At 38.2% G+C, this 24,033-nt stretch overlaps 1 protein-coding gene across 1 annotated transcript in view; it reads right to left on the minus strand.

The window, feature by feature from the left end:
• WFS1 (wolframin ER transmembrane glycoprotein) overlaps positions 1 to 24,033 on the minus strand; it is a 35,270-nt gene that overhangs the window by 2,232 nt on the left and 9,005 nt on the right. The window contains 7 exon segments of the mRNA XM_035891104.1: positions 2 to 272; positions 274 to 351; positions 1,979 to 2,124; positions 5,991 to 6,071; positions 6,727 to 6,897; positions 7,731 to 7,875; positions 12,080 to 12,162. Of these exon segments, the coding sequence (XP_035746997.1) occupies positions 2 to 272; positions 274 to 351; positions 1,979 to 2,124; positions 5,991 to 6,071; positions 6,727 to 6,897; positions 7,731 to 7,875; positions 12,080 to 12,162 (975 nt within the window).

A 24,033-nucleotide genomic window follows, 5' to 3' on the forward strand; every position in this document is an offset into this window, starting at 1 on the left:
GGCTCTAAGTGATTCCACCCAAAGTTCACCTCAGCTTGCTCAACATCTAGGTTTGGTTCAAAACGAAGCAGTAGGTCAGTCAAAGCGCGGAAGTTTTCCCAAGCCTTGCTGTCCTGAAAAACTTTCAATGTGCAAATCACCATAGAAATGAAGGACAAATAGAATATGACTAAGGGAATAATGAAGGCAAAAAAATCAATTGTCAGATTACTGATGATGAAGAAAAAGATGAGAGCATTGATATGGTGTGTTGGGACAATGGTAGACAGCAACTAAAAAAAAAGCCTTTGATGCAATATCTATAAGGTATTCTTTAATTTCCATAATGGCATGAAGGGGATATTTTACAACCTGGAAAGAGAGAAAAAAAGCATTTTATTTATGACAGTTTTGTATCTTTACATCACAGATATTCTTAGCTGAAGCAGTAGCAGCCAGTTGTGTAAACTCAGCTACCAGGAGAAGATTTATAATTCTGACAAATGTTGCCAATAAAATGAGATTACTTTGTCTGAGATTATTAGCTCTATTTTGATTAATTCAGTCAGATGAAGCTCAGAGGCGATTTTGATTTCAGGAAAGATGTATTTCATTACCTTTGACACACATAATTAAATGGCTTCCTAGTCAAATATTCTGCTCCACTAACTTCATACTGAAGATAAACTACACGGCTGCAGTCCTGTACTATCTTAAGTCATTACTTGTGCTGTGTGTAGGGTAGCTTTAAAGCACTTAACTCTGCCACTGTTCTGCAAGGATTATGCTATACGTTCTGATATGCATATGCACAACAGGAAGCAGTGCATATGATTCATAGGCACTTCCAGGAAGCCGCTACAGCTGTGGTTTATCTTTAAAACAATTCTTCCCAAGTGTCTATGAATGCAGCTGTCAAAATCTGGTTTGTAAGCAGCAGAAATACCTTTAACTAGAATTACTACACGTTTAGGGATTCTTTTAAATCCACAACAGTAACTGTACAGGATCTTAAAATTCTACCTATCTTACGTGGCATTTTCCAACAGTCACCAGCCAACTGAGGAACTGCTGGATTGAATCCTCTCCCTACGACCAACCACACACTTTACACAGGATCAATAAAAAGGTACAGGATTTTTCAAACACATATTCAAATATTGCATCTGCATATTAGATGCTGCAAACAATCCTCCTTCCCCCCCCCAAAACGATCGTTTTTATGTTTTCCCAGAACTAATGCTTTTATATTAATTAGTTCAAGGGAAAGGCCAAGAATGCTTCAGCAAAGATCTATGCATTATGACGAACTGGGGCAACACACACAATGACTCGGGCATAAGCTTATTTATTAGCGAAGGTATCCCTGTTGTTCTTTGTAAATGCATCTCAAAAGATTGGAAAGAGAAACCCCCTTTTTTATTCACCCCTACCGTATGATAATAGACAACAAAATTACAACAATTACGATAAAAACTCTCATGCCAGCACCTAGAAACCCCCCACCTTGCTTGAAATCTATACCATTCTTGAATGCATGCACCTTAAATTGGTATAGAAAACCATTAACAGCAAGTTCTGCAGTTCTTGAATTCCTTTGTAACAGACCCTTTTCACACCTCAAGGCTATCGATAATTTTTCCCACCTGCTTGCTCCTGCTTAAGTAAGATAGATATGAAGCATATAATAACATCTGTAATAAAAATACAGCAGTTATGATAGGGACATTTAAATCCTCACTGAGATGTAATGAAGGTAGATTGCCATATTCCAGGGAAAACCATTATCCCTTTCTCTGAAATACATGACTCGTATATGAAACTGTAAACTTCATATATGAAAGTCAAGTCCAAAAAGAAAGTATAGCAACAATTCTTGTACTGACCTATACAGACTAAACATCAGCTTTGAGAGTCAAGTGCAAGTCATCTCTGTCTTGTCTGAAATGCATAAAGTTAAGAGCCCTTCAGCATGACCTGTTCAGCATTGCCTTCTTACCTTCAGCCGCAGGGGTAACTCTTCAGGAGCCTTCCCTGCCAGTTCATCATCTTCCTCCTCTTGCATGATCAGGTTGGACGGGATGATTCCCTTTGCGTACTTCTTGGTAATTTCAACGAAGTCATCCAAAGCAATAAATTTCTTAGCTAAAAGATAAAATGAAGACTTTGAGTAAATAGTATCACTACAACACTGTGCTGATTATGTGTTGGAATATTAATTTTCTTTCCTGGTATTAGAGATGATCTGCTCTGGGCTTCAAAAACCAGACTACCAATAACACGGTCTTACTTTGCAACTTGTTCTGAGATCTGTGCTGAAAACAACAAGCTGCTTGTGCCAGCAATATATGACCACTCTAAATCTTGTCAGACCAGCAGGTAAGTTTATTATACTGGTAAGTGGGGGAACAGGGTGAGTGAATGTAGCTTACCTGCAAGTATTCCAAGGAAAAAAAAGACTACTGGATTAGGTGACACAGTTTTAAATCATAAGCTATTATATCTTTGGTAACTTCTTGAGAGAAATCTTTAACTAGCAGACATGCTGAAAAGAAAGAATTGTACAGGACAGTAATGAATTATCTGTGCATTTGTAACTGAAAAAACCGACTTCTGATTTGGCATTTAACAGTCATTTTTCCGAGTTCAGAAGTATGGACATATAATTATGGGAAACGCCCAAGTATTCACATCTACAAGACTAAATATAGATTACTTGCAGTGTATTAAATTAATATGCTAGATGGCTATACAAAGGGCCTCCCCCAAACTATATCAACTGTGATCTCAAACAGGTAGCCAGCAACAAAATATACATTGCTCAGTCGTACACAGAGACAGAATTTATCACTCTGCCCTGGGAGAAGATCCTTATCCTCTCCCGTCAGTCGAAGGGAAGCAAGAGGTTACTTCTGAAAACTCTAGGGATGCTGCAAGACAGAAGATGATTTATACACCGCTTCAAACTCTTTTCACAGCCAGTTCCTTACATTAGCATAGATTAGCTAGTTTCTATGGTAGACAAGCTTGATGTCGTTTGTAAAGGAGGATAATTAACAGCAACTTTTTTCCATACGCTAAATCAAATGACATTGCTGTAGATATGAAAGACTTTTGAATGACAAAAATCTGTAACACACCTCCTACGCAGTAAGTTTAGCTAGTCAGCTGATACAAAGATATGAAAGCTGGTCTGCTTAATACGAGTTTGAGATTTTAGAGACAGAAAGCTGAACTGCTTCACTAAATTTAAAGTCAGAGGATCAGTGGATTTGAGCGTAGTTATTTTTTAATTTTACAGAAGTGTTACATTTATAGAAGTTATATATAAATATATCATAATTTAATATTGAAAACACTGTAGATACAGAACAGAATAAAGTATTTCTGTCAAGATACCTGCTACAGGAAGAGAGGTGTTAAAAGAGCTCAATAGAAAACCAGCAGCTTACAATCTGTCTTTTGCTTTAATCTCACAATATGGACGTTGCCTTTTGCTTGCACTTTTACTTTTTCAATTTTTTTTTTTCTTCATTGCATGAACCCGTATGTCCCACAAAATACCATCTGGCATGCCTCCCAAGAAACAAGAAAGAGTTTATTTTTGCTAACTATTCTTATCATTCACAGGCTGTAAGGTGACATCGCTTGCACAAAGAAATCAGTGAGACTCCTTAGCTGTCTTTGGTGGGGTTCAGATCAAGCCTAATACCAATTGTGTCATCTAAACTTATTGTCCTATTGGGACAAAATATGCAGCGGTAAGATGCCTCTTTTTGGGGTGGAATCAGCAAGCAGACATGGTTAGAACCTCACAAAAATTCCTTACCAGCACTTTTACAGGACCATGGGACATCCTGACGGGGAAGGAGTTATTAACTTACTATGTATAGACGGCCTACCAAATGTAACGACATGTGTACTCTCAGGCACGCAACAACTGTCCATTGGCAATGTCAGCTCTAATCTTCTGTTTATATCCATTAAAGATACCCCAGATCACGTATCTGCAAACACATATCTGGCTTAAAAATTATCTTCCAAGTATTGTCAATGTATTAAAACTGAAGGAAGAACCTCCTGCTGGCAAGATAAATGGAGAAACTCAGTGGATCAGAGAAGTAAATGCTGGAGAGTAAAAGCTGTCTTATTCATCCATGAAAAGATAAAAGCTCTCCAGAGAAGAGGTAACAGCTTTACTCCTACTTTAAGTGTTTGATGAAAACTTTTTGGTTTTAAATGTTATTAGTATTTTGTCACCCAAGTGTCTCTTAAATTGATATAAAAAGCGTGTGTTGTAGATTCTACTTTATTATTCATAGATTTTTTTTCTTCAATTTGGTTATGACAAATTCCCCTGCCTCCCCCATCCGCCGTAGGAAAAAAAATGCATATCAATTTCTGCCTACACTTACATGTAGGTTCATTTACTCTCCTGTTATTTTATCTGCCATTTAAGCCTTCAAAAAAAAAAAAAAAAAAAAATCCAGTTCCTTTTCTGACACGCTTTGAATTACTGAAGAATCCAGAACAAAATGACTTGTTTTGCATGCACGCTCTGTCAGCATGTGCCAGTTCAGCTGAGGGATGGGAACAACACTACTGCCATCCATTAAGCACCAATGCAACTTAGGTCCAACGAACCCAGGTACATCTGCGCTATGGTACTATTACCGGACCATGAAACACAACAATCTTATCCCTGAAGGACTACTCCTAGCTTTCCAGGGGCGGCAAACGAGTCACAAGAACAGCTGATGTACTCTCACCTATGTTGTGATAGGACCACAAGCTTGGTCTCCAAAATACTATTTCTCCCTGTCACCTAATCCTTCACGTATATACACAGGCATGTGTCTCTCCTCCTGTTTTACTTCTGTCAAAGTTTTATATAAAAGTGAAATACTCCATTCTTCTTAGGAATGTTGTTTTTCAGAAGTCACCTGTGTAATAAATACAGTTCTTGAAGGTAAAGGCCAAACTGGCCTAATGAAATGTAAATCTAATCTTTCAGGGAGTTTAAACCCACAAACCCCCAGTTTTGGCTCACTAATCCCCATACGATGCTTTAGTTACACATATTCTCAATTACAGATGTATTAATAAGTAATATGCTTTGCGACATTTAAAAGCATTCTTCAAGAACTTATCTAGATTGCACATGAATGATTTCATATGACCTACTGCATTTCAAGAAAATGAGATTTTCCCAAGAATGATTAATCAAACCTTATGTTAGATAATGTTCTTGAAAAAGTACACACGCTGCATTGTTTGTAATGCATTTTCTTAATTTAACAATTTGACTTTCCTCCTAAAGGCCCAGCAGCATAGCAGCATTTCTTCGATATGCAAGCCTAGGCAGAACTTTATTCCAAGTCCAACCCCCCACACCCACCATCACCTTACAAAACTCACAGATTTGGTTCTACAAGTCTGACCCTGTGTGTGTTGAGTGGTTTAATTCTCCCCACCACATGAACTAAGCTGCCCCTAAGTTATGAAAGGAGTATCTTGGTGCATCTTTCCTACATAGTCTTGAACAAATATGAAAAGACAAACATTAATTATGAGGGAATGGCAAACAGAAGCAAGGCAAATAGAATGAGGGATCTGTCTGCATTAAATGGTTGCATAATTAATTCCCTTACTATAAGCAGAAAGCTTATTACAGTTTAGAACTAAAAAAAAATTATTGGAAGTGCAAAAATTTTTTTGCTGAATAGACTGGTAAGTGCTGGAAGGGCAAGAATATAAATTTAATATATAATAAATAAAATTGCATGCAAACTCCTCTTAGTACGCTAATCACTAACAAGTTGACTGTAACGGTGAGGTCTTCCGCAAGATCACATGCAGATGAACCTTGCACGCACAATAAAGTGACACTATCAGTTTACAGCAATCCAAACTTACTATACATTCTTACTCTGGCAGCACAAAATTGCTTAGCGAAGCAAAACAGAAACCAAAACCACAGGCAAAGATCGAAAACAGCAGCATGCACTCACATTCACTGCTCACTAATCGCTCCAGCATTCTTCTCTGCTTCTGTACCGACTTTGGGACCGGGCCAGGTTGCTTCTCGCCATCTGGTTCAATAACAGAAGTTTATGGAAAGTCAAAGCAGTCAATTAAGGTGATCAAATAGTAACTGGAATGTTCTTTAAGCTGCACTACCTGGTGAATGCTATTTCTTCAAAGTCAGGAAAAGACAAATATACATATAAACAGGTAAGAAGTGGCTACATAGCTTTCTATATTCCTATTACTATTCTATATCCCTATTCCTAGAAAAGAGAACAGCCTTGACATAGCTAACACGTACTGCCGTAATGGCAGAGTGAGCCATGTATCTTGAAGACCGGGTTTGTAAATATCTAGTAAGGTATCATCAGGATGACTGTTAAGGAAAAAAAAATCAAACACAGCAACACCACAAGAGATTTATTTTCCAAGGATAGCGAGTGTCTGAAGATATTTTTAATATTTGGTCACTTGTACGAGCGCTTAACTGAATCACAACCTACAGCAAGAGTTGGCAGACCTTTATGAACTAACTTTATCGGTCCAGAGAACACAGTTAAAAGAGAGTTAGAGTCATTAACACTGTTACATTTTCTTCAGTAGAGCATACATTTGCTTTTATCTCATGCCTGATTGTTTATAAAGCCCTTTAAGTTTCTAGCTGTATTCTGCCTGTAAGTATATATTTTTATCAATACCATAAACAGTTCATGAACAAACCTTCATTGTCAACTTGCCCAACATTTTCCAGCAGTTCAGAAACTGCTAATTGCTTCTTCTTTTTTGGGTTTAATTTCCAATACATGACTAAGGCAGCTTTCCTCACAGCTCTCTCCAAATCAGTCTCAGATGATAATTTTTTCACTTCTTGCTCGTTCTCAGAAGTGATGCCTCAAGAAAAGAAAAATACATTAGATACTATTATCCCACACATGCAGAAATGACAGATTTGCCCACAATTTCTTTTTCTCAGTTTAGTCTGAAACTTCTCAGGTTTCATTCACATCTTGGCCACCTAAATAAATTACTCAAATGCCCTAGATCAAAATCTATTCACATTGCTTAAGTTTAAACTGCACTTCAAAGGCTGCGCAAGACACCCATTATCCTTATGTCTTGCTTCAACCTCTGAAGTACAGCAGTTCAGGCCAAAGGTGGTGTGGCTACGCATGTGCATGTAAAAGGCAGCAAGAATTTAATGAAAGGGGTTTTTTTGTTTGGTTTTTGTTTGGTTTTTTTTTTTTGTTTGTTTTTTCTTTAAATAAGAGTTCAGATAGTTGGCAGACAAGAGGAGACCACGCCAAGCGTGGGAAGTAGCATGAAGGAAGATGTGAATCTTTAAGTGGGAGAAGACAACAAAAAAGACCAATTAGGAGAGAGGTTGTAGAGGGGCAAAAGAATGAAACAACAGCAGATATGTAGGAGGTGTGTGGTTATGTATGACCTTCATGGTCAAAGAAAAGAAGCTTCAATGAAAGGTGGGGAGGGGAAGAACGAGCATGAATTCCATGAAGGAATTCAAGCAAATAATAGAAATGCTTTTATAAGCAGTATCAGTAATTAATGCTTTGTAAATTACCTGTTTGAATATGCTGTCAGCAACTACTCACATAATTTTGCCATGAGCATTCCCATCATATTTTAACCCCTTTTCTGTGTTACAATGGATATAGTATTATTTCAGGTAAAGTCGGAAGTGCAAGCAAGTCTCAGAGCACCCATACCTCTTCTGTCAGCCAGGCATCTACGCAGCAGTTTGACAGCTTCTCTTCGGCCTTGCTTAGCAGCAAGGATGAACCAGTCAACCGCACTACAGTTGTTAAGTTCTTCATCCTCCTCTTCTGCTAATCTTAAGAAGTGTTTCCCCACCTAGAAGAAGGAGAGAACACAGTTCCTTCAATTACTGGAATGTACTCTACTGTCTCTCTCCTCCCCACGCCTGGAACTCAGCTAGAATAAATTATCTCCGAACAAAAGGTCAAAACAGTTGCTCCTAGCACTAAAGAACATAGCTGTAAGTTGATCTTCTGCAGTGAAGGATCAGTTTCCAGAACTGGAAGCAAGAAGGAATTGTAACACATTTGGCCAGGTCAATGAATTCATTGCTGTTGGTCTTTGAGCAGCTAGCAGGATCAGGTAAAGCTCCAGGTGTGAAAAGTTTTCTTGAATTCTTTTCCTCCTATAACAATGGTCCGGCAACACTGCTAGCCTCATTATAGAAACACAAAAATTAAGTGTAATAACCTGGTGCCCATGACACTCAGAAATTCAGATGAAGTTAAGTTATTGACAAAGGGCTTTGATGTGGAAGGAGGCTTCAGCAGTGAAATCCCTGACTCATAGCAGTTTAGCCACTGAAGGCCAAAGCAAACTCATGATTAATTAGTGAATGGAATAAAACTAACACTGCTTAAGCATCAAGCAATTCCAGTGATATAGCCTGTAAAAACCCTCCTGTTTAGGATTACAGAAATTACAAAGCAGTTGCCTGTATTACTGTTTTCTGGATAAGAAAAAAAAAAAAAATCACCCTTTTTCTTCCTTCTATAAAATTTAAATACATGGTAATATACTAATGCATTTATGCAATAGCATGAAACACTTCTGCTTATCATATCACAAGGCAACAAAATATTAAATTGCAGAAAGTGGCCAAAACTGGACATTTTATCTGCGTGCCTGGAGAAGCTGGGAAATGCTTTTGCTTGGTTCACCGCACTCCCTTCTCTCCCCACTGTTACTTCAGTTACTTTCTAGGAGTAATTAATGCAATACCTTAAGAGCATTGCTCTGTAAGTCTGCAGTATTACCTGCTGAAGAAAACCTGTTTGACAGTTTCTCTGAAACTTTGCCTTTGGTGTTACCACTAAAGGTGACTAAAGAAGTACCTTTGAAAGACACATTATTCCCACGTAGATTAAACACACTGATACAATCAAAAAGATCTTTTTCTTCCAGGAAAGGTTAGGTCTCCAGTCTTGCAACTGCCTTCATACACCTAAGTGGGTGCTCCAGCAACTTCTACATAGATAATTATTGGGTAGGCATCATAGTGATTAAACCCATAGCACATACATAGTGAAGTTATGCAAAAAAATACAGAACTAAGAAAAAAAAAAAAATGGACTAAGTAATCCAGAAGTCAGAATTAAACAATGTTTCTGAGGTCATGCCACAGTTCAACAAAGAGTGCACAGATATAGTGGCAGACCAAGAAAAGAATGTATGAGACAGAAGGAAAAAAAAAAGTTTCAGCAATTGCCTGGTGATTTATCACCCAACTGCAGATGTACTTTCAGCTATTTATTTCAGAAAGGAATTGCTTGAACAAGTTACATGGTAAATGACATCTTCTGACAAGAACAGCTGTTTCTTGAACATGTTTATATTTATAGCCATTGAGATTTGGAGCAAAGATTCAAGAGTAGATGCAGCTCTCTCAAGTTCATAAGGATCTCTTGAACATAAAAACTCGTATTGCAACATAAACTAGCAGATTTTGGAATTAGTCATATTGCACAAGGCTACTGCAGAAGCAAAACGACAGCATAACACCTGCTTTATGACAGAAGTGGTTTTTGGCTTGCCTGTGAGGATTTTTGTATTGTTTGTGGGTTGTTTTTTTTTTTATTTGTTTTTTTGGTTTTAGTTTTTTGGGGGGGCAGGGAGGTGTTAGTGGGATTTGGGGGGGATATTTTTTTTTTTGAAGTTCAACATTAAGATTTAATCATTTACCCCCTCAAAAAAAATCCACAGAACCCACCCCCAAAATCTGAGCAATCAGAAAAATCTTCCCTTTATTCTGATTATAAAATGACAAGCTTTTCTGTGTATGTTAAAAGTTTTGGTAGCAAAAAAACCCCCACCTCCAAGTCCCATAACAAACGTCAAGATTTTCCATGAAATACTACTGGAAAGTCTACCAGCTGCCTGAGAACAGGCCCCATTCAACAGCCACCTTTCACTGGCATAGCAAAGCTCCTACATGGAGCCACCTGAAGATGGCTGCAAAGCTCCAGCCCACAGCAATCAAAGGAGGAAGAAGTGATGGGAAATGGTGTTAACCTCAGATCTGTCATTTAAGCAATCAGGGATTATCTCTTTCCCATAAGATAAAACTGTGAAATGAAGTTGTACTTGATAATGGCTTAACACAGTTCTTCATGCTGTACTTCTCCAAAGGTTGCTCTCACCTGGGGGCTTTGCTAACCGCAGCAGATATCTCAAGCAGTCCCCTTGCAGACATCCTCTGGTTAAAGACACAGAGCAGCTTTTTCTCCATTACGGAATTCCAGCTGTGGGTGTCTCATTTACATAATTGCTGTACAGTTATTTCTCAATAAAGAAACTACATAAAGCTACGGTAATACAGGTTGACAGCCACTCAGAGTGCATTTATTTCCATAGTCATTGCAGGGATATTTTTGAATAAACTCACAGTAATAACTACAAGCCAGTGAACCGAGTGATTTCTTGTGTTTGACTTTGTAATTATTAGCACACAGCACAACCGTGCCATCTCAGCTTCTCACTCTTACTCCTACAAAGGTAAGAAATAAAAATAGATTTTTCTAACTGAGTCTAAAGGGACGCATTCCACAACAGAGAAGAAATATTTTTCTAGGGTTTTAAAAACTGAAAGCTAATTCCCTCTCCACAAGTCACAAGAAATTTGATTGCATAGGGAAGAAATGACTGTATTTGGGGCTCCTTTTAAGGCAGTCAATTCATCCTGAGTGCGTACTGAAGCAAAATTGTATGCTGGATCTCTTTATGACAAGAATCCTATTATTGTGTGGGAATAGAAAGTGTACACAGTTAAAGAGCTAAAGGAGGGGAGTGAAGGTGGAATGAATTGAGAAGGGTAAAAAATTATTATTTATATACGTACGTATGCACACATCTTAGGCTTAGATTACATAAGGCACTTCTTACTCAACTGGAAGTTATACCCTGAAAGAATATTTATGGGGTTTGCCTTCTTTTGTGTGGAGGAAGAGAGCCAAAAGGTGGATTTTACAGCAGCGATTCCCTCAAGGCTAAAGCTTCATCCTCCACAAAGCCACCGGCTGTTTCAAAGGTGAGGAATTTGTTCCTGTCTCTGGTTACAGCTCCAAGGACAGCCTGCCCCTCAAACAAGCTGAGATGGAGTGGGGAGCGAGCTTGGCATTGCCGTGTTTCTTTTACCAGCTTTAAAAGGATTTCTTTCCTATCCCCACCTTTTATTTTTATTTAGCAAAAAGAGGGGTGATCCGTGGTGAAAAACCCAAACTAACGAGCATGTAGGAGACCATAACCACTCCCTTTTGCCATCAAAGCTGAAGCTGGAAAAGAATGCTCAAGTAAAATGCTAACCAGGTTAAACATGAATTAAAACCCTTCTAAACAATTTTAAGCTATTAGACCAATACACCAGATAACGAAATGCAGCAGAGAACTGGTACAATTTTTCTAAAACCTAAGGGAGACCTGAAGTGCTAACATATACAAGCACAGAACTGCCATTATTAATTCAATGATTTCTGCCGTTGCACAGCTAAACATAGCTAATTTCAATAAGCAAGGAGGGTGGTCTTTTCTAAAATGTGGTAATTCAACAGAGATGTGGTGTAAGAGCAAAACACCGAGCAACCTCTGATCCTGCTAAAGCACCTCCATGGCAGTTTCTTCCAGAGAGTCCAGCCCAAGGGTCCTGTTATCTTTGCCTGTCGTGCAGTGCTGAGCCGACAGCATTATCAGTCCCTATCTGCACACCTCCACAAGTAACTCTTTGGCACGTGCTTTTGAAAAAAAACAAAAGCAGTTCCGTACCTTCTCCATGCTCTCAGCCTACCCTCCCCGTTTTCATACGTGCCCTAAAGGCTTACACAAGAGTTGGACCTGAAGCCAGTAACGCTCCCAAGCAAGCAGCATTTCTCAAGGCGGAGAAACCACCTGGCATCACCTTCCTTTGAATAGTTGAGGATCAAAACAGACACAGTTCAACTAAAGAGGAGATAATAGTTCTACAGCAGGCAGTGCTATTTTTGGAATTAAGAGCAAACAAGGCTGGACAAAGAGCATGTAAAGTTACCTCCGTTTGTGCTTTTGGTTCTCCAGCTTTGGCCCTCTCAAGCAGTTCCTCAAAGAGCACTTCAGGTTCTTCCTTCATGCCCTCTATAAATTAATTTGATAAAGAAAATTGTTTACTAGCAATATTTGAAAGTATTTTATGAATCATTGCTTTATGTGGTTGAAGAATTAAAGGATTATATATAAAAAAATCCAACACAAGTGTTTTGCAGGAACAGTGGAAATTAACTCTTTACAATATTTACACTGCATCTCAGTGTTGTACTTCAGCATATTTACCATTACTTGTTATATGGTACCTGCCACAGGATGACACATACAGTTTAGTTTCTCATTTACTTCCAAAGGATTAATTCTCAACAGAAGAATATTCATTACAATAAATATGAGCACATGTGGAACATAGAGTATGGATCAGCGTTTGCACTGTTACTGTTCTTATTCTTGACAGCACTTCAGTCTTTCACCTGGAAGCCTCTTTATTTAGCAGTGAAGCCTTTTCAAGAGTTTTGAAAAATTAACCAGTCTTTAACACATGTCCAGTGTATTTGAAGACTCAGCTCCTCAGTCTCTGTAGCACACGGAAATAAGCAATGATTACACCTTATAAACCTCTCCATTTTCTGTCCAGCTCCACCCTAGCACCTAAATTTTTCTCCTTTCCTATCTACTGAACACATACAGGCTTGATTTTTTTTTTTTTCCCAAAGCATCATATTGCTCCACCAGTCAATCCTAAAGCTTTCAAGATTTTTTCTGTATCTGACATCCAGTGTTTGTAAATAACATCATGCTGTGTGCCACTTGATGAACGCAGAATAAGTTTAATGGAAAAGCTGACAAAGGCCAGAACTGCTACTTTTTATGAGAAGGTTTCTCATAAATTAGTTGGGAAGAATTTTGAAGAGAAAAATCAATACAACTTGCACGCTTTAAGTTGAGTCAGTGTAAGAAATGACAACAGACCACTGATTCAAAATAACAGTTTTACCAGCCAGCCTAAACCCATGGTTAGAAAGGAAGATCCAAACTCAACAAGGAGCACCAAAGCTTGACCCATATGTACCACGTTACCCCACGTCGCTTGGTAGCGACGTACCGAGGGCACAGGCAGCCGTACCACGTTACCCCACAAGCTCACCAAACACACCGTGACGCTTGGTAGCGACGTACCGAGGGCACAGGCAGCATGAGAAAGTACAGTTCGGAAGCAAAGTCTCCGAATGTAGGAAACTGCGAGAAGCTTTCTGGCGTCCGCTCAAAAGTTACAGATCTCAGCCTCTACCTAATTTGGGCAGCAATAAGGCGAGAAGCTGGTCAGCAGCCCTGCTAGCTGAGATGCCATCTAGTATCAGCTTTTTTTCAAGAGGTGGGAGGAAGGAAGAAATAAACCCGATTCCAAATTATTTCCTGAAGAACAGGGCTACTTACATTCTTTAACATCCCTGGTTACTGGGACTATTTCCAAACAAGAACAGGCTACAAGCCAACGCTTTCATTAAAATGGATGTATTTTAACAAGAGCAAACCATGAAGTAAGTTTTCTCCTTCACAATTGCACAGTTTTGTCTGCCAAGCTCCACTTGGAAAAATACTAATGCCAGATTATAACATGTTGTCTGGCTAAACAAGGCACGTAATGAAAAATAATTTTCATTTCGTACTGGGTCTTTTCAGAAAGCTGTAAAAATATTATTGTAAAATAGGCAAACACCATCCCAGCAAAATTAACCACTTAATCTCCTTGCTCTGATATATAACCAACGGGATTGAACTCCAAACAAGTCAGAAGCCTGTTCTCCAGATGGCACCACTCGCACCAACAGACATCGCTCAGGGGCTTTGCGCTTACAACAAAGAAGTTGTTAAAGGAAAGAACATATTGTTTGCAAGAAACAGAATATTCATCCACCTACCCCACCCAAATGAAAAAAGTTGGGCAAGGCAGTACTTTTCTGTTTCCTCCTGTGCTTTCACATTCATTAATTTCTTTTGCATCAAAATTTCAGCAGCAACAACAGTCTTACCCATGAATTTTTTTTTTTTTTTTTTTTCTGTTCAGGGTTTTCTGCATGTCGAGATGAGACCACCACAAATTATTTTGGTATAGTCTGGGTAAACCATTCAGAAGTTAGTGGTTGATAATTAAGTAGAATTTTTACACACAAAAAAGCAAACGATGGAAAGTAGTTTGCTAAACTGATATAAGCCCTAATAAGAAGAGTGGTTCTCTGGCGGCTTATACAGGCAAAGTGCCTTCTTTTCTCTCCTGCTCCACTTGCCACACATAGGACATAGCCTGGCTCTGACCCCTTCCATCTCTTGCTCAGATGAACGCTTGTTAAATAAGAACACTTATTACAATAGAAAGCTGTAAAGCGTTCCCATTTTGCTTCTTCAACACCAGGATATAGTTACTTTATTGTAATCACATTGCAGATTAACAATTAAATAACATTCTTCAGGAAGATGGTAGGAAAAAGAAAAAAAAAAAAAAATTAAATGTGCAGCCTTATGGTCCAACTACCACCTTCACTGAGAAAAGAAAATGAAACGGGCTGGTACCGCAGCAAACTTGTTGAAATGTTTGTTCTAACAGAGCTGACTCCCAGGGGAAAGAACCGCTTTCTGCAGTTATTTTCAACCTCCTGCCCAATCCCTCCCACCCAGTTATCGCTTGTATGTACTCTCACATGGGACCTATAAATATAAACAAGAGATAGTTAATTAAAATTACGTCTGTGGGTTGGTTCTGTAGTTGTAGGGCAAGGGCAGAAGAGCAGGTTGTGGAGTGGTTTGGAGATCAAATTTAGAATAGCTTAGTATCATAGTGCTCCCATAACTAGCAACGTTTTTCCTTTGCTTAAAGGATAAGCAAGAGGATAAGTGAAAAGATAAAGCATGAACGACTCAAATTTCACGACTGCCATATCAATTTACTTTCTCACAAAGTATTTAGGTCAGTCTCTGAAGGTAAAAGGGCCAAAACACAGTCAAAGTGTGTTTTGGAACAGGGATGGACAACACACACTTTCTTTCGATTCAACTCAACACTAGAACAAATACCATACAAGAGTAAACGCACCCACCATAAAAATACCATAAAAAGTGGTGATCTATAAACTTATCACCCTTGTTCTTAAGCATGTTTTTAGTCAGAAAATTCCTTGATGTGTATTCCTCCCACATAAGAGTACTGCAATGGAAATGCTGTCAGTAGAAGCTTTTATTTTCCAGATTTGCTAAAAACTCGTGTCTTTTTAATGTCAAATTTTACTCCGTCTTGAATATAAAAATTTCCAGAAGAGAGGAACATTTATCTTACAATACTTCTTGTATCTTTTGTGACAATTAAAATAAGACTTCACTAGCTGCTGTGTGTCAGGTGCATTTATATAAGCCAATGAAGTCTATCGGTTATTCCAGGTTCACAAGCACCGCAGTCATTCAGGTGGAAGCACACAAGTTTTAGGCGGCACATAGCATTCCTTTCAGAAACAAATTAAGACAGGACAGGGATGTGAAAGCATCGTTAGTACTTCATGTAGGTCTGTAAGCAGCCCGACCTAATGTAGGGCTTTAGGTCCTACTCTGTCTCCAAGACCCTGTGTAAACCTTAGCTCATCATCAGGCTGCTCTGTGGTTCAGTTCCCAATTTAGCTAATTCTACCTTCCCAGAGACAGGTCACAACACAAATAATTCACTGGATATTGGAATAATGACATTATTAATAAATGTTAATGTTTTCTTTTTATTCTTCTGTGCGATTAAGTCTGAAGCTTAAGGTATGAAATTATATGGTACCCTTTAATTTTCTCAGTTCCACTAAAAAAAAAAAAAAAAATTATTTGTGATCTGCAAAGGATGAAGCAGATGTAGTTCCAAGTCTGCTGCACTTATGTCCTCATGCCACAGAAAGCATTTAAACCTCTGAAGGGTTACAGAAATATCGACTTTTGAAATTCAGGCTTTTCACTGAACAGGTTACAGCTGTCACTTAAAACCTGTTTTATTAAAGCACTTATTAAAAAAAGACTCAGTACAATGAAATTGATAAAGACCTGTAGGCATTTCAGTCTTGTACAGCATTTAGAAGCGTAAGCTAAAACTGCATATTCTTAGCTGATAGACTTCAAAAGGTGCTATCAAAACATTACTACAGTCATTTCTGTTTGTTAGTAAAAAGTATGTTATACAACTCCAGGAAAAATACTCAGAATATAGAAGTCTCAACACAGCTGTTTATATAGGTAGGTTGTAAACACGCTGATGAAAACTAAAGGCTGTTTACTTTCTGTAACTTTACACATTACTTGGCACATTGACTACATACAGTAAGATTCCAGCTTTGCTGCTATAGGCTTAAATGGAAATTTATTCATTTCAGCATAGGCAGGCATTTTTACTGTTTCTATTAGGTTTTGACCACAAATAGGAAATCATGCAAAAGGAAACATGTTTTTAAAGAATACTATGCAATACTATGTTAGGATGTAATTATCGTCCCTTACCCCTAAAATTTCGCAATTAAATTGACAAAAAAGCAGTTAATCCATAGCAGGGGATTAGTCCAAGTGAGACTGCAAGATGTCAGTGTTTAAAATTATTAAGTCGCAAAATGAAGATGCCATCATTGATTAAAAAACACATATAAGCCTCATCTTTGGACTATGTCAAGGATTAGAATCCAACAAACTCTTCAACATTCATACCAGGTTTTGAATAATGGACTTACACAATCTAGGTCAGAAATCTTTTCAATGCAAAAGATTTTATAGACAACCAGACTACACCGTGGTTGTCATAAGATTTCCTTCTAGCACAAATCAATGATGGATGCAATAGATTCCCAACCTTTCTAATACCCTTAACATATACAACTGAAACATGCGCGCACCATTGAAGTTAGGTTGACTTCTTGCGAATATCTGATGACATATTTAGCAAAATGTTTTACACACACTTCAGACAAACACTGTTTAAAAAAAAAAAAAAAAGGCATTTTAAATTACACTGTGTATGATGCTTCCATTCATGAATTCTAAAATATTTAAAGGCACATAAATAATAATCCTTTCACGTAAGGAAAGATTTCTAGTTGTATATATACAAACAGAGTGGATCATACACACGCAGCCATCACATAAAACCACCTCAATTTCCTAAGTGCTTTTCTAACTGCTAGGAATCACTGCCCTCCTTCAAAAAAAAAAAAAAAAAAAAAAAAATCTATTAGTTATTTCATGCAGAAAGAGTCAACAGAGCGCACGCTGAATAATAAAAGTGCTTGTTGATTTACTTTCCTACCAACACAAACACATAAAAGCTCTCAGCAGCATGGATTTACCCAGAACAAGGGAGTTTTACACCTTGCCTGCTATTACCATCCCCTGGCCAGGTGCACACAGCTCTTTCTTCTTAGGTCACAGCTGCAGCACCTGAATTCCAGATAAAACAAGAGGAGAAAGACCATGAACAAGGAGTACCAAAGCAAAAAAATTGATATTTTAAAGGATCACAATCTCTTATGCCTTTTGAGCTTAAGATCTTATTTGTTCATGCAGGTAGTGAGGCCAGACCCAAGACAGTTATGTTATCATCCACAATAAATCTTTTTTTTTTTTTTTTTTTTTTTTAATTTACACAAACACAAGCAGGGCACTTCCAAGTGCTTTGAACAGTGGAAACCTAATGAGAGCAAGATAAAAGGAAAACTGAAAGCAGTTTCTCAGACAGGAGGCAATAATGAAGACAAAGTATTAATTTGAAATAGGTAAGTTAAAAGAAATTACAGCTTTTGCAAGTGAATATTAAAGCTGCATGGAAGCTCTACCAAACAAAAGATTAATGCATCAAGCAACACCCACACTAAGTATACAAAGGAAACCTGTATGGCATACACACTATATGACTGCGACTACAAGCATTCATTTGGGCTCAGAAAAGAAAGGGACAGGGACATGGAGGAGGAGGAGGAGGAAAAAGAACATGTGTTGAAGGAGAATAAAGGATTTAAGATGACAAAATACAAAACAAAATTTCTGGATTGGCCTTCCCATTTTTATTAGTAGAGCAAGTGTTGCTGAAGTGACTGAGAACAGTCAGGAAGAGTTAAGCGTACACATGTTCAGTCCTAGCCAGGGGTGACACTTCCAAGCTCACCAAATACACACTTAGAGAAGTACAGAAACGTTTTTACCATTTCACGAGAGGATTTGACAGTTGGCACAGATGAAAATTGCTATCAAGGTAGCCCAGCAAAGCGGGCCAAGCAACGAGAAGTAATCAATCTCACAAGTGACCTTGCAATTTTAGGGGTTTTTAAATAGAGGATTTTAAATGCAGCTTCCTCGATCTTTTGTTTGAATAAATACAACTAATATGCACTGCAAAAAGTTAAGAGCAGCAAAAAGGCCAAAACCCAGCAATAATGACCTCAACTACCTCCCAGAAAGCATCGCATTCAAGAACAGTATCAAGATAAGATTTTAGATACCTTTAAAAAAATAAGTTCACCAAGTAACTAAGCAGAGAAGCCAGAAGACAGAATAACAGTTCTTGCTTCTAATCGAGCAGTGCACAGAACCCAGTTTAAGAGGTTAGTGAGCCACTCTGTAACAGCGAGGTAGACTGAGTACCCAGACAGAAGTGTCAGAAGCAAAAGGTCTGCTACCGTCATATTTAAAAGCAAAGCCAGACTGGAAAAAAGGAGAAGGAAAGTTCTTAGAAATAAGAATGCATCCTTGCAAAGCTAAGGTCATGCCAAACCAAGGAAAACAGAAAAAACAACAAATTTAAAACATATACCATGATAGGTCAAGAGAAAAAGGTCTGGAGAATCTGTTCCTATGTTTTATGCCTTTTTCAAGCACACAAGGAGCGGCCAGCTTCACAGGTTATGGGGGCTACAGACAGCTCAAGGGCAACTGAGTATTTGAAAAACAGAAGCCTGAAGTAAAATAAATGTACTAAAACATGGGGTTTTATCCCTGCCTGGGAACAGCGTTGAGAAGCTCCTGAACAGCAGTCTCAAACATCTTTTAAAAAGAAGCTATGATTTCTTTTAATTGTGTTTAAAACTGTAGTTTCTCTTAGCTGGTTATCCCAGTGTTCTATTGAACTATTTACTGCAGCGTGTAGCCTCTCGCTTATAACTGAGAAACAGAAATCTGCAAGTATGATGCCAGAGAGATCCGTGACAACGGAGCCCATTAAATCTGATATCCATACGAGGCAAATACATAGAAGAAAAAAAAATCATAAGCCTGTGGAGGGGGCAAAAAAAGATATACTGGGCAAAATCAGCAGATCTTGTGTAAAAAGCCTTGACGTAATATGTCCCTGAAGGAGTGAAAGGGTTGGAGGACAGGCAGATCCGCCTCCTATTCCTATCTTCAAAGGCAGCGAGTAAGGCAGACTTCTCACAGAAGTCCTCTAAACAATTTAGAATGTAGGCTGTTAGATGGGTAAGTGAGAGATTAAGAAATAAACCCCCAAAGAATAGAAATACACAGCTCACTTTCTCCCTGGGGAACGATTATCAGTTTAGACACGCAGGGATATACGATAAGGCCTATATTATTCAATACATTTATGGGTGAATGGAAAAAAAAAAGGGGGAGGGGGGGCTAACAGGGAGATGACGGAGTCTGTTGATGATTCTGTGTTATTCAGGCCAAAAAGCACACCTCGGAAGCTATTACTGTAAAGACACCCAAACCCAAACAAAACCTGCAGAAGCACTGCGCGACTGATGAAGTGACAGAAGGCCAGATGAAATGCAGTAAATGCAAAACAAGACGACACCTTATCATTGTACACACAGTGATAAGCTCCGGACTATTACCACTCAGAAGAAAACCTTGGAGTTGTAACACACTGTTCTAGAAAAAAAAAAAGAAACCAGCTCAGTGCTAGTAAGACACTATTATCAGGGCTTTTTAACCTGGGGAGGAAACCGAGGAGAATGACACTAAACATACAAAGAATTTGCAAAATGGAGAAGGTAAACAGAGAGACTATTCAATTTCTTACCACATTCAAAACCTAAAGGGCATCAACAGGTTTATAGGAGTTTAAAAAGCAACTGGACAAACCAAGGGTAGAAGAAAAAATGTAGAAAGCACTATCAAAGATCTCGCCACTGAGCAAGGAATTCTCTAAGCTGCAAGGTGCTGAAGAACATTCTGAGAAGGAAACAGCTGCCACTGAACACCGTTAATATCTTAGTAAAAGATGAATAAAATCAAATAAGGCAGCAGTAGCATTGCATTTAGAAAAAGCTCCCTGACTTTAACAGGCATGCTGTAAATAATAGCATAACGGATTCTCATGAAAAAGATAACAAGAGTCTAGAACATGAAAAAGTCCGTCACCATTCAGGTTCTTCAATATTAATACTGAGCACTGATAGTAAGTTCTGCGATGCTTCAGACAGAGTTCAGAAACTCTAACACGCCAGGCATTAGTTCAGGTAGGAAAGAAGAAAAAGCTGGATGGCATCCAGAGGAAGAAAAACTGCACTTTGTGTTTTCATTAGCTGTATCCAGCAAGCTGTCTACTTAATCCAAGTACGTTTTGTACTTATCATAAGTCACAGGATGTCAAGCACTTCCCTCAGCTCCCTGTTATTAACTGACAAGAGTAATTTACATGTTTGATGAAGAGTAGTATCAAACAAGCTTTCATCCACAAGTCCTTCCAACCCGCTAAATCGCTGGGGTGGGAGTGGGGAGGGAAGAATGTCGTCTTTGACATTAGATCTTCTCCCACACGTGAACCAATCCTCCCTATACCATGAAGCGTACTGAAGTCTGAGCTGATCTTTGTCACATTTCCCAGCACTGTACTTACCTGAAGCTTCAGGCATACTTCACTACTGCTTTAGCAAGAAGGCCTTACTGTAACTGAATCTGAAAGGAAGTACCATCGGAATTCCAAAGAAAATGACTTGCTTTTGCTTGGAGAGGATACTAGTATGGATAACCTACGTTTGCTGCTCAACTCCACCCCTCCCACCATGCTCCACCATGCTCCACAAGGAATGCTGAACAAAAAAACGTGTAGGTGGAGACAGACACGACACAAAGACAGATACAGCATTAGTTACTGTACTTGGAAAAAGCCTCTTCCATGACTTTCATTATGATGAACTCGAAGCTGGATTTTTATTTTATCTTTTATGTCTAAAGATTTCCACAAAAACCTGCCTCTGAAGTACAACACGTAAAGCTTATCCCATACTTAAGATAAATAAAAGTACCTAAGTAGTTCTTGCAGGTAGAGTCAAACTGTTTTACTGTCACTAAGTTCAGAGTTATAACTGCACCCTGAGCCATAAGTTTCATCAGGGAAACAAGAGTTTATATTCAACTGTAGCTATCTGACCCAGCATTGGAGTAGCTTGAAAAAGAAACAGCTAGTAACAGGTCAAAACCATGCTATAAATCCTGTCCCAAAGGACGTTCGGGTGGTAAACGGAAAGGATGTGTGTATCACCTTAATTATCACCATAAACATCCACAAAGAAAGCCAGCTTGCTGGAAACTAGTAATTTTTTAACATTCATTTCTCATCCTCTGTTTGCATTTAAGGGCCCCCAAAAGTGTTCTCTCTCCCCTGGATTTCAATGCCTTCTGTAGAATAAAGCTAAAATTAACTAAAAGAGAAAAAAGCATCGTTTGGCTTCTTAAAAACCAAGCATCCAGCTGCTAAAGACAAGCCACCTACAAAAACTCTGTATTTGCAGACTGCTTTAAGCATTGGTGTCTTTCCACTCCAGCCAAACCACTGTTCTAAGGGAATCCCATCTCCTACTCCTCAGCTTTCATCAGTCTTGTTCTCTATTCCTCCAATATTTATCTTTGCTAGGGTTACCATCAGAAAGAGAAGCTGTTACAGCTTCTTATGAAGTCAGTAGAGCCCTTGCTACAGAGTTCAGAACTATGATAGGGCTGTATTGTAATCACCTCGCCTTTTTGGGCTACTAAAAAAAAAAAAAAAAAAAAAAAAAGAAGAAAAAAAAGAAACAAAGCATGACTGAAGCATCAGAAATAATAGCCTGTCACCAAAGTGAAGCAGTTAATTTATGTTAGAAGACAGAATGAATTTGCTTTAAGAAGTTCACAAATTAAATACACTAGCTATAGAATATCCTTTTCTTGCAGATTCTCAGCAACAGCTCATGTGCTAATATAAAGAAAATTTTACAATGTTGAAATCTGAAGATTTTATAACATGAGGTAGGAAGCAAGCAACAAGAATGCATGCACATACAAAGTAAATAATGCAGGCATATTTGTTTAAGTAATGAATAGTCAAGGAAAGAGTAGGAAAACAAAAGCTTAAAGGCATGCCTGCTCACAGATACCAACCAAAACATATACAGCAGAACAGAGTTTGTGCAAAATCTCCCTGGAAAGTATTTCTTTTGGAGTCACGCCCTATATGATACCTCCCAGTCCCTTTTGGAAGTGTATGGTGGTAATTCTGATACAGTGTTACACAGGATTCTTTCCAGGAAAAGTTCCTTCTAGAAGGACAAAACTGGTAAGTTTATCAAACCCTAACAAATTCTAAATTTTCAGGGAACAGTGCACAGCTTTTTATTACAGATTTTGTTTTCACTATGAAACAAGTTTTCTAGAATCCCAGACGTACTTAAGAGCAAAGGCATATGCATATTAATGACAAAATAAAAAAATCCTTTAATTTGCTAGAAGATGCTATGTAAGTATATCTCCAAAGTGAAAGGTGTGATTTCTTGCTTTCAGGAAAAGAGATTTAAACTGTTCAATCCACAGGTAGATTGCCTTTTATCAATGTGCTTTTAGAAAATGTTTATCTGTACATTTTGTAACAAAACTTAATGTTCTTGTAGCTTTTGTGTGTCGCTGGGTTGTACTGTGGAGCTTTCAGTGTTCAGCGGAGCCAGTTTGAGTCCCTAGAGAAATCCTCCTACTCACTTTCCACAAGCTCCAAAAGTTCAGTGGTATTGTGTGCACTACCTACGTAGGAGTAAAGTTTCTGGGAAGACTGACATTCCACTTAAAAGCAGGCATTAAGCATCATGTCATAAACATGATTTGTGCATATAGAATATAATGGCACAAACAGAGGAACTGACTGGAGAGGGAGGAATATTTTGTACAACAAGCATAATTGTTTTGATAAATGGTTTTATTAACTTTAGGCACTTATTTACTCATCCATGAGCGTTGAAACCTTTCAACCATTCCAAAGCCTCCTGGATTCTTATCTCAGCTGCAAAGTAAGGGCTTGGTACAATGAAGAGTACATCGCGTGTTTTTCTTGTATGCACTTCAACTTCCATGGTGAGATCTTAAGATGGTCCTACTTGCCCCAAGAATATTGAAAATATTTATATTAGCATACATTGCCAGGCATTCTATTTTTAAAGGTGACAGCAGGGATGGGAGATAGAGGAATACCATTTGTTCACAGAGGTGTTGAAGTCTAGGACTCAACTTTGCTTACTCTGGGAGCAGCAATGCATTTGTAGGCACAATAACAGTCTTAGTCATACCACAATTGCAAGTCATCAAATAGCATTAAATTCAAAAGGCAACAACTGCACCCCCACAAAACGAAGGCAAATTGTCAGGAGAGCAATAAAAAAAATAATACAAAAAAAGCATGTAGGTGGAAGACTAAGAGTGAAGATATTATAGAGACTATAAATTTTAAAAGTGGAGGGAAAACTATTCTTAAAAGGTATTTATTTCTAGCAGAGCTATTATTGTACAATGATCATTTAAAGTCATGAAAATAATTTTACACACAACTAATGAGACAGCCCTGGTGCTCTTTCTATGCAGGTATCTGATTAAATCCTTTATGGATAAGCTGCAATAAATCTAACATGCTTCAAAACTGGAGAGTTAAAAATAAATAAGCTTTTTGTCATTTCTCGGTTGATAATCATCATTGTTAAC

This window comes from Egretta garzetta, unplaced genomic scaffold, assembly GCF_000687185.1.
Source record: "Egretta garzetta isolate BGI_Z169 unplaced genomic scaffold, ASM68718v1 scaffold193, whole genome shotgun sequence".
NCBI classification, from domain to species: domain Eukaryota; kingdom Metazoa; phylum Chordata; class Aves; order Pelecaniformes; family Ardeidae; genus Egretta; species Egretta garzetta.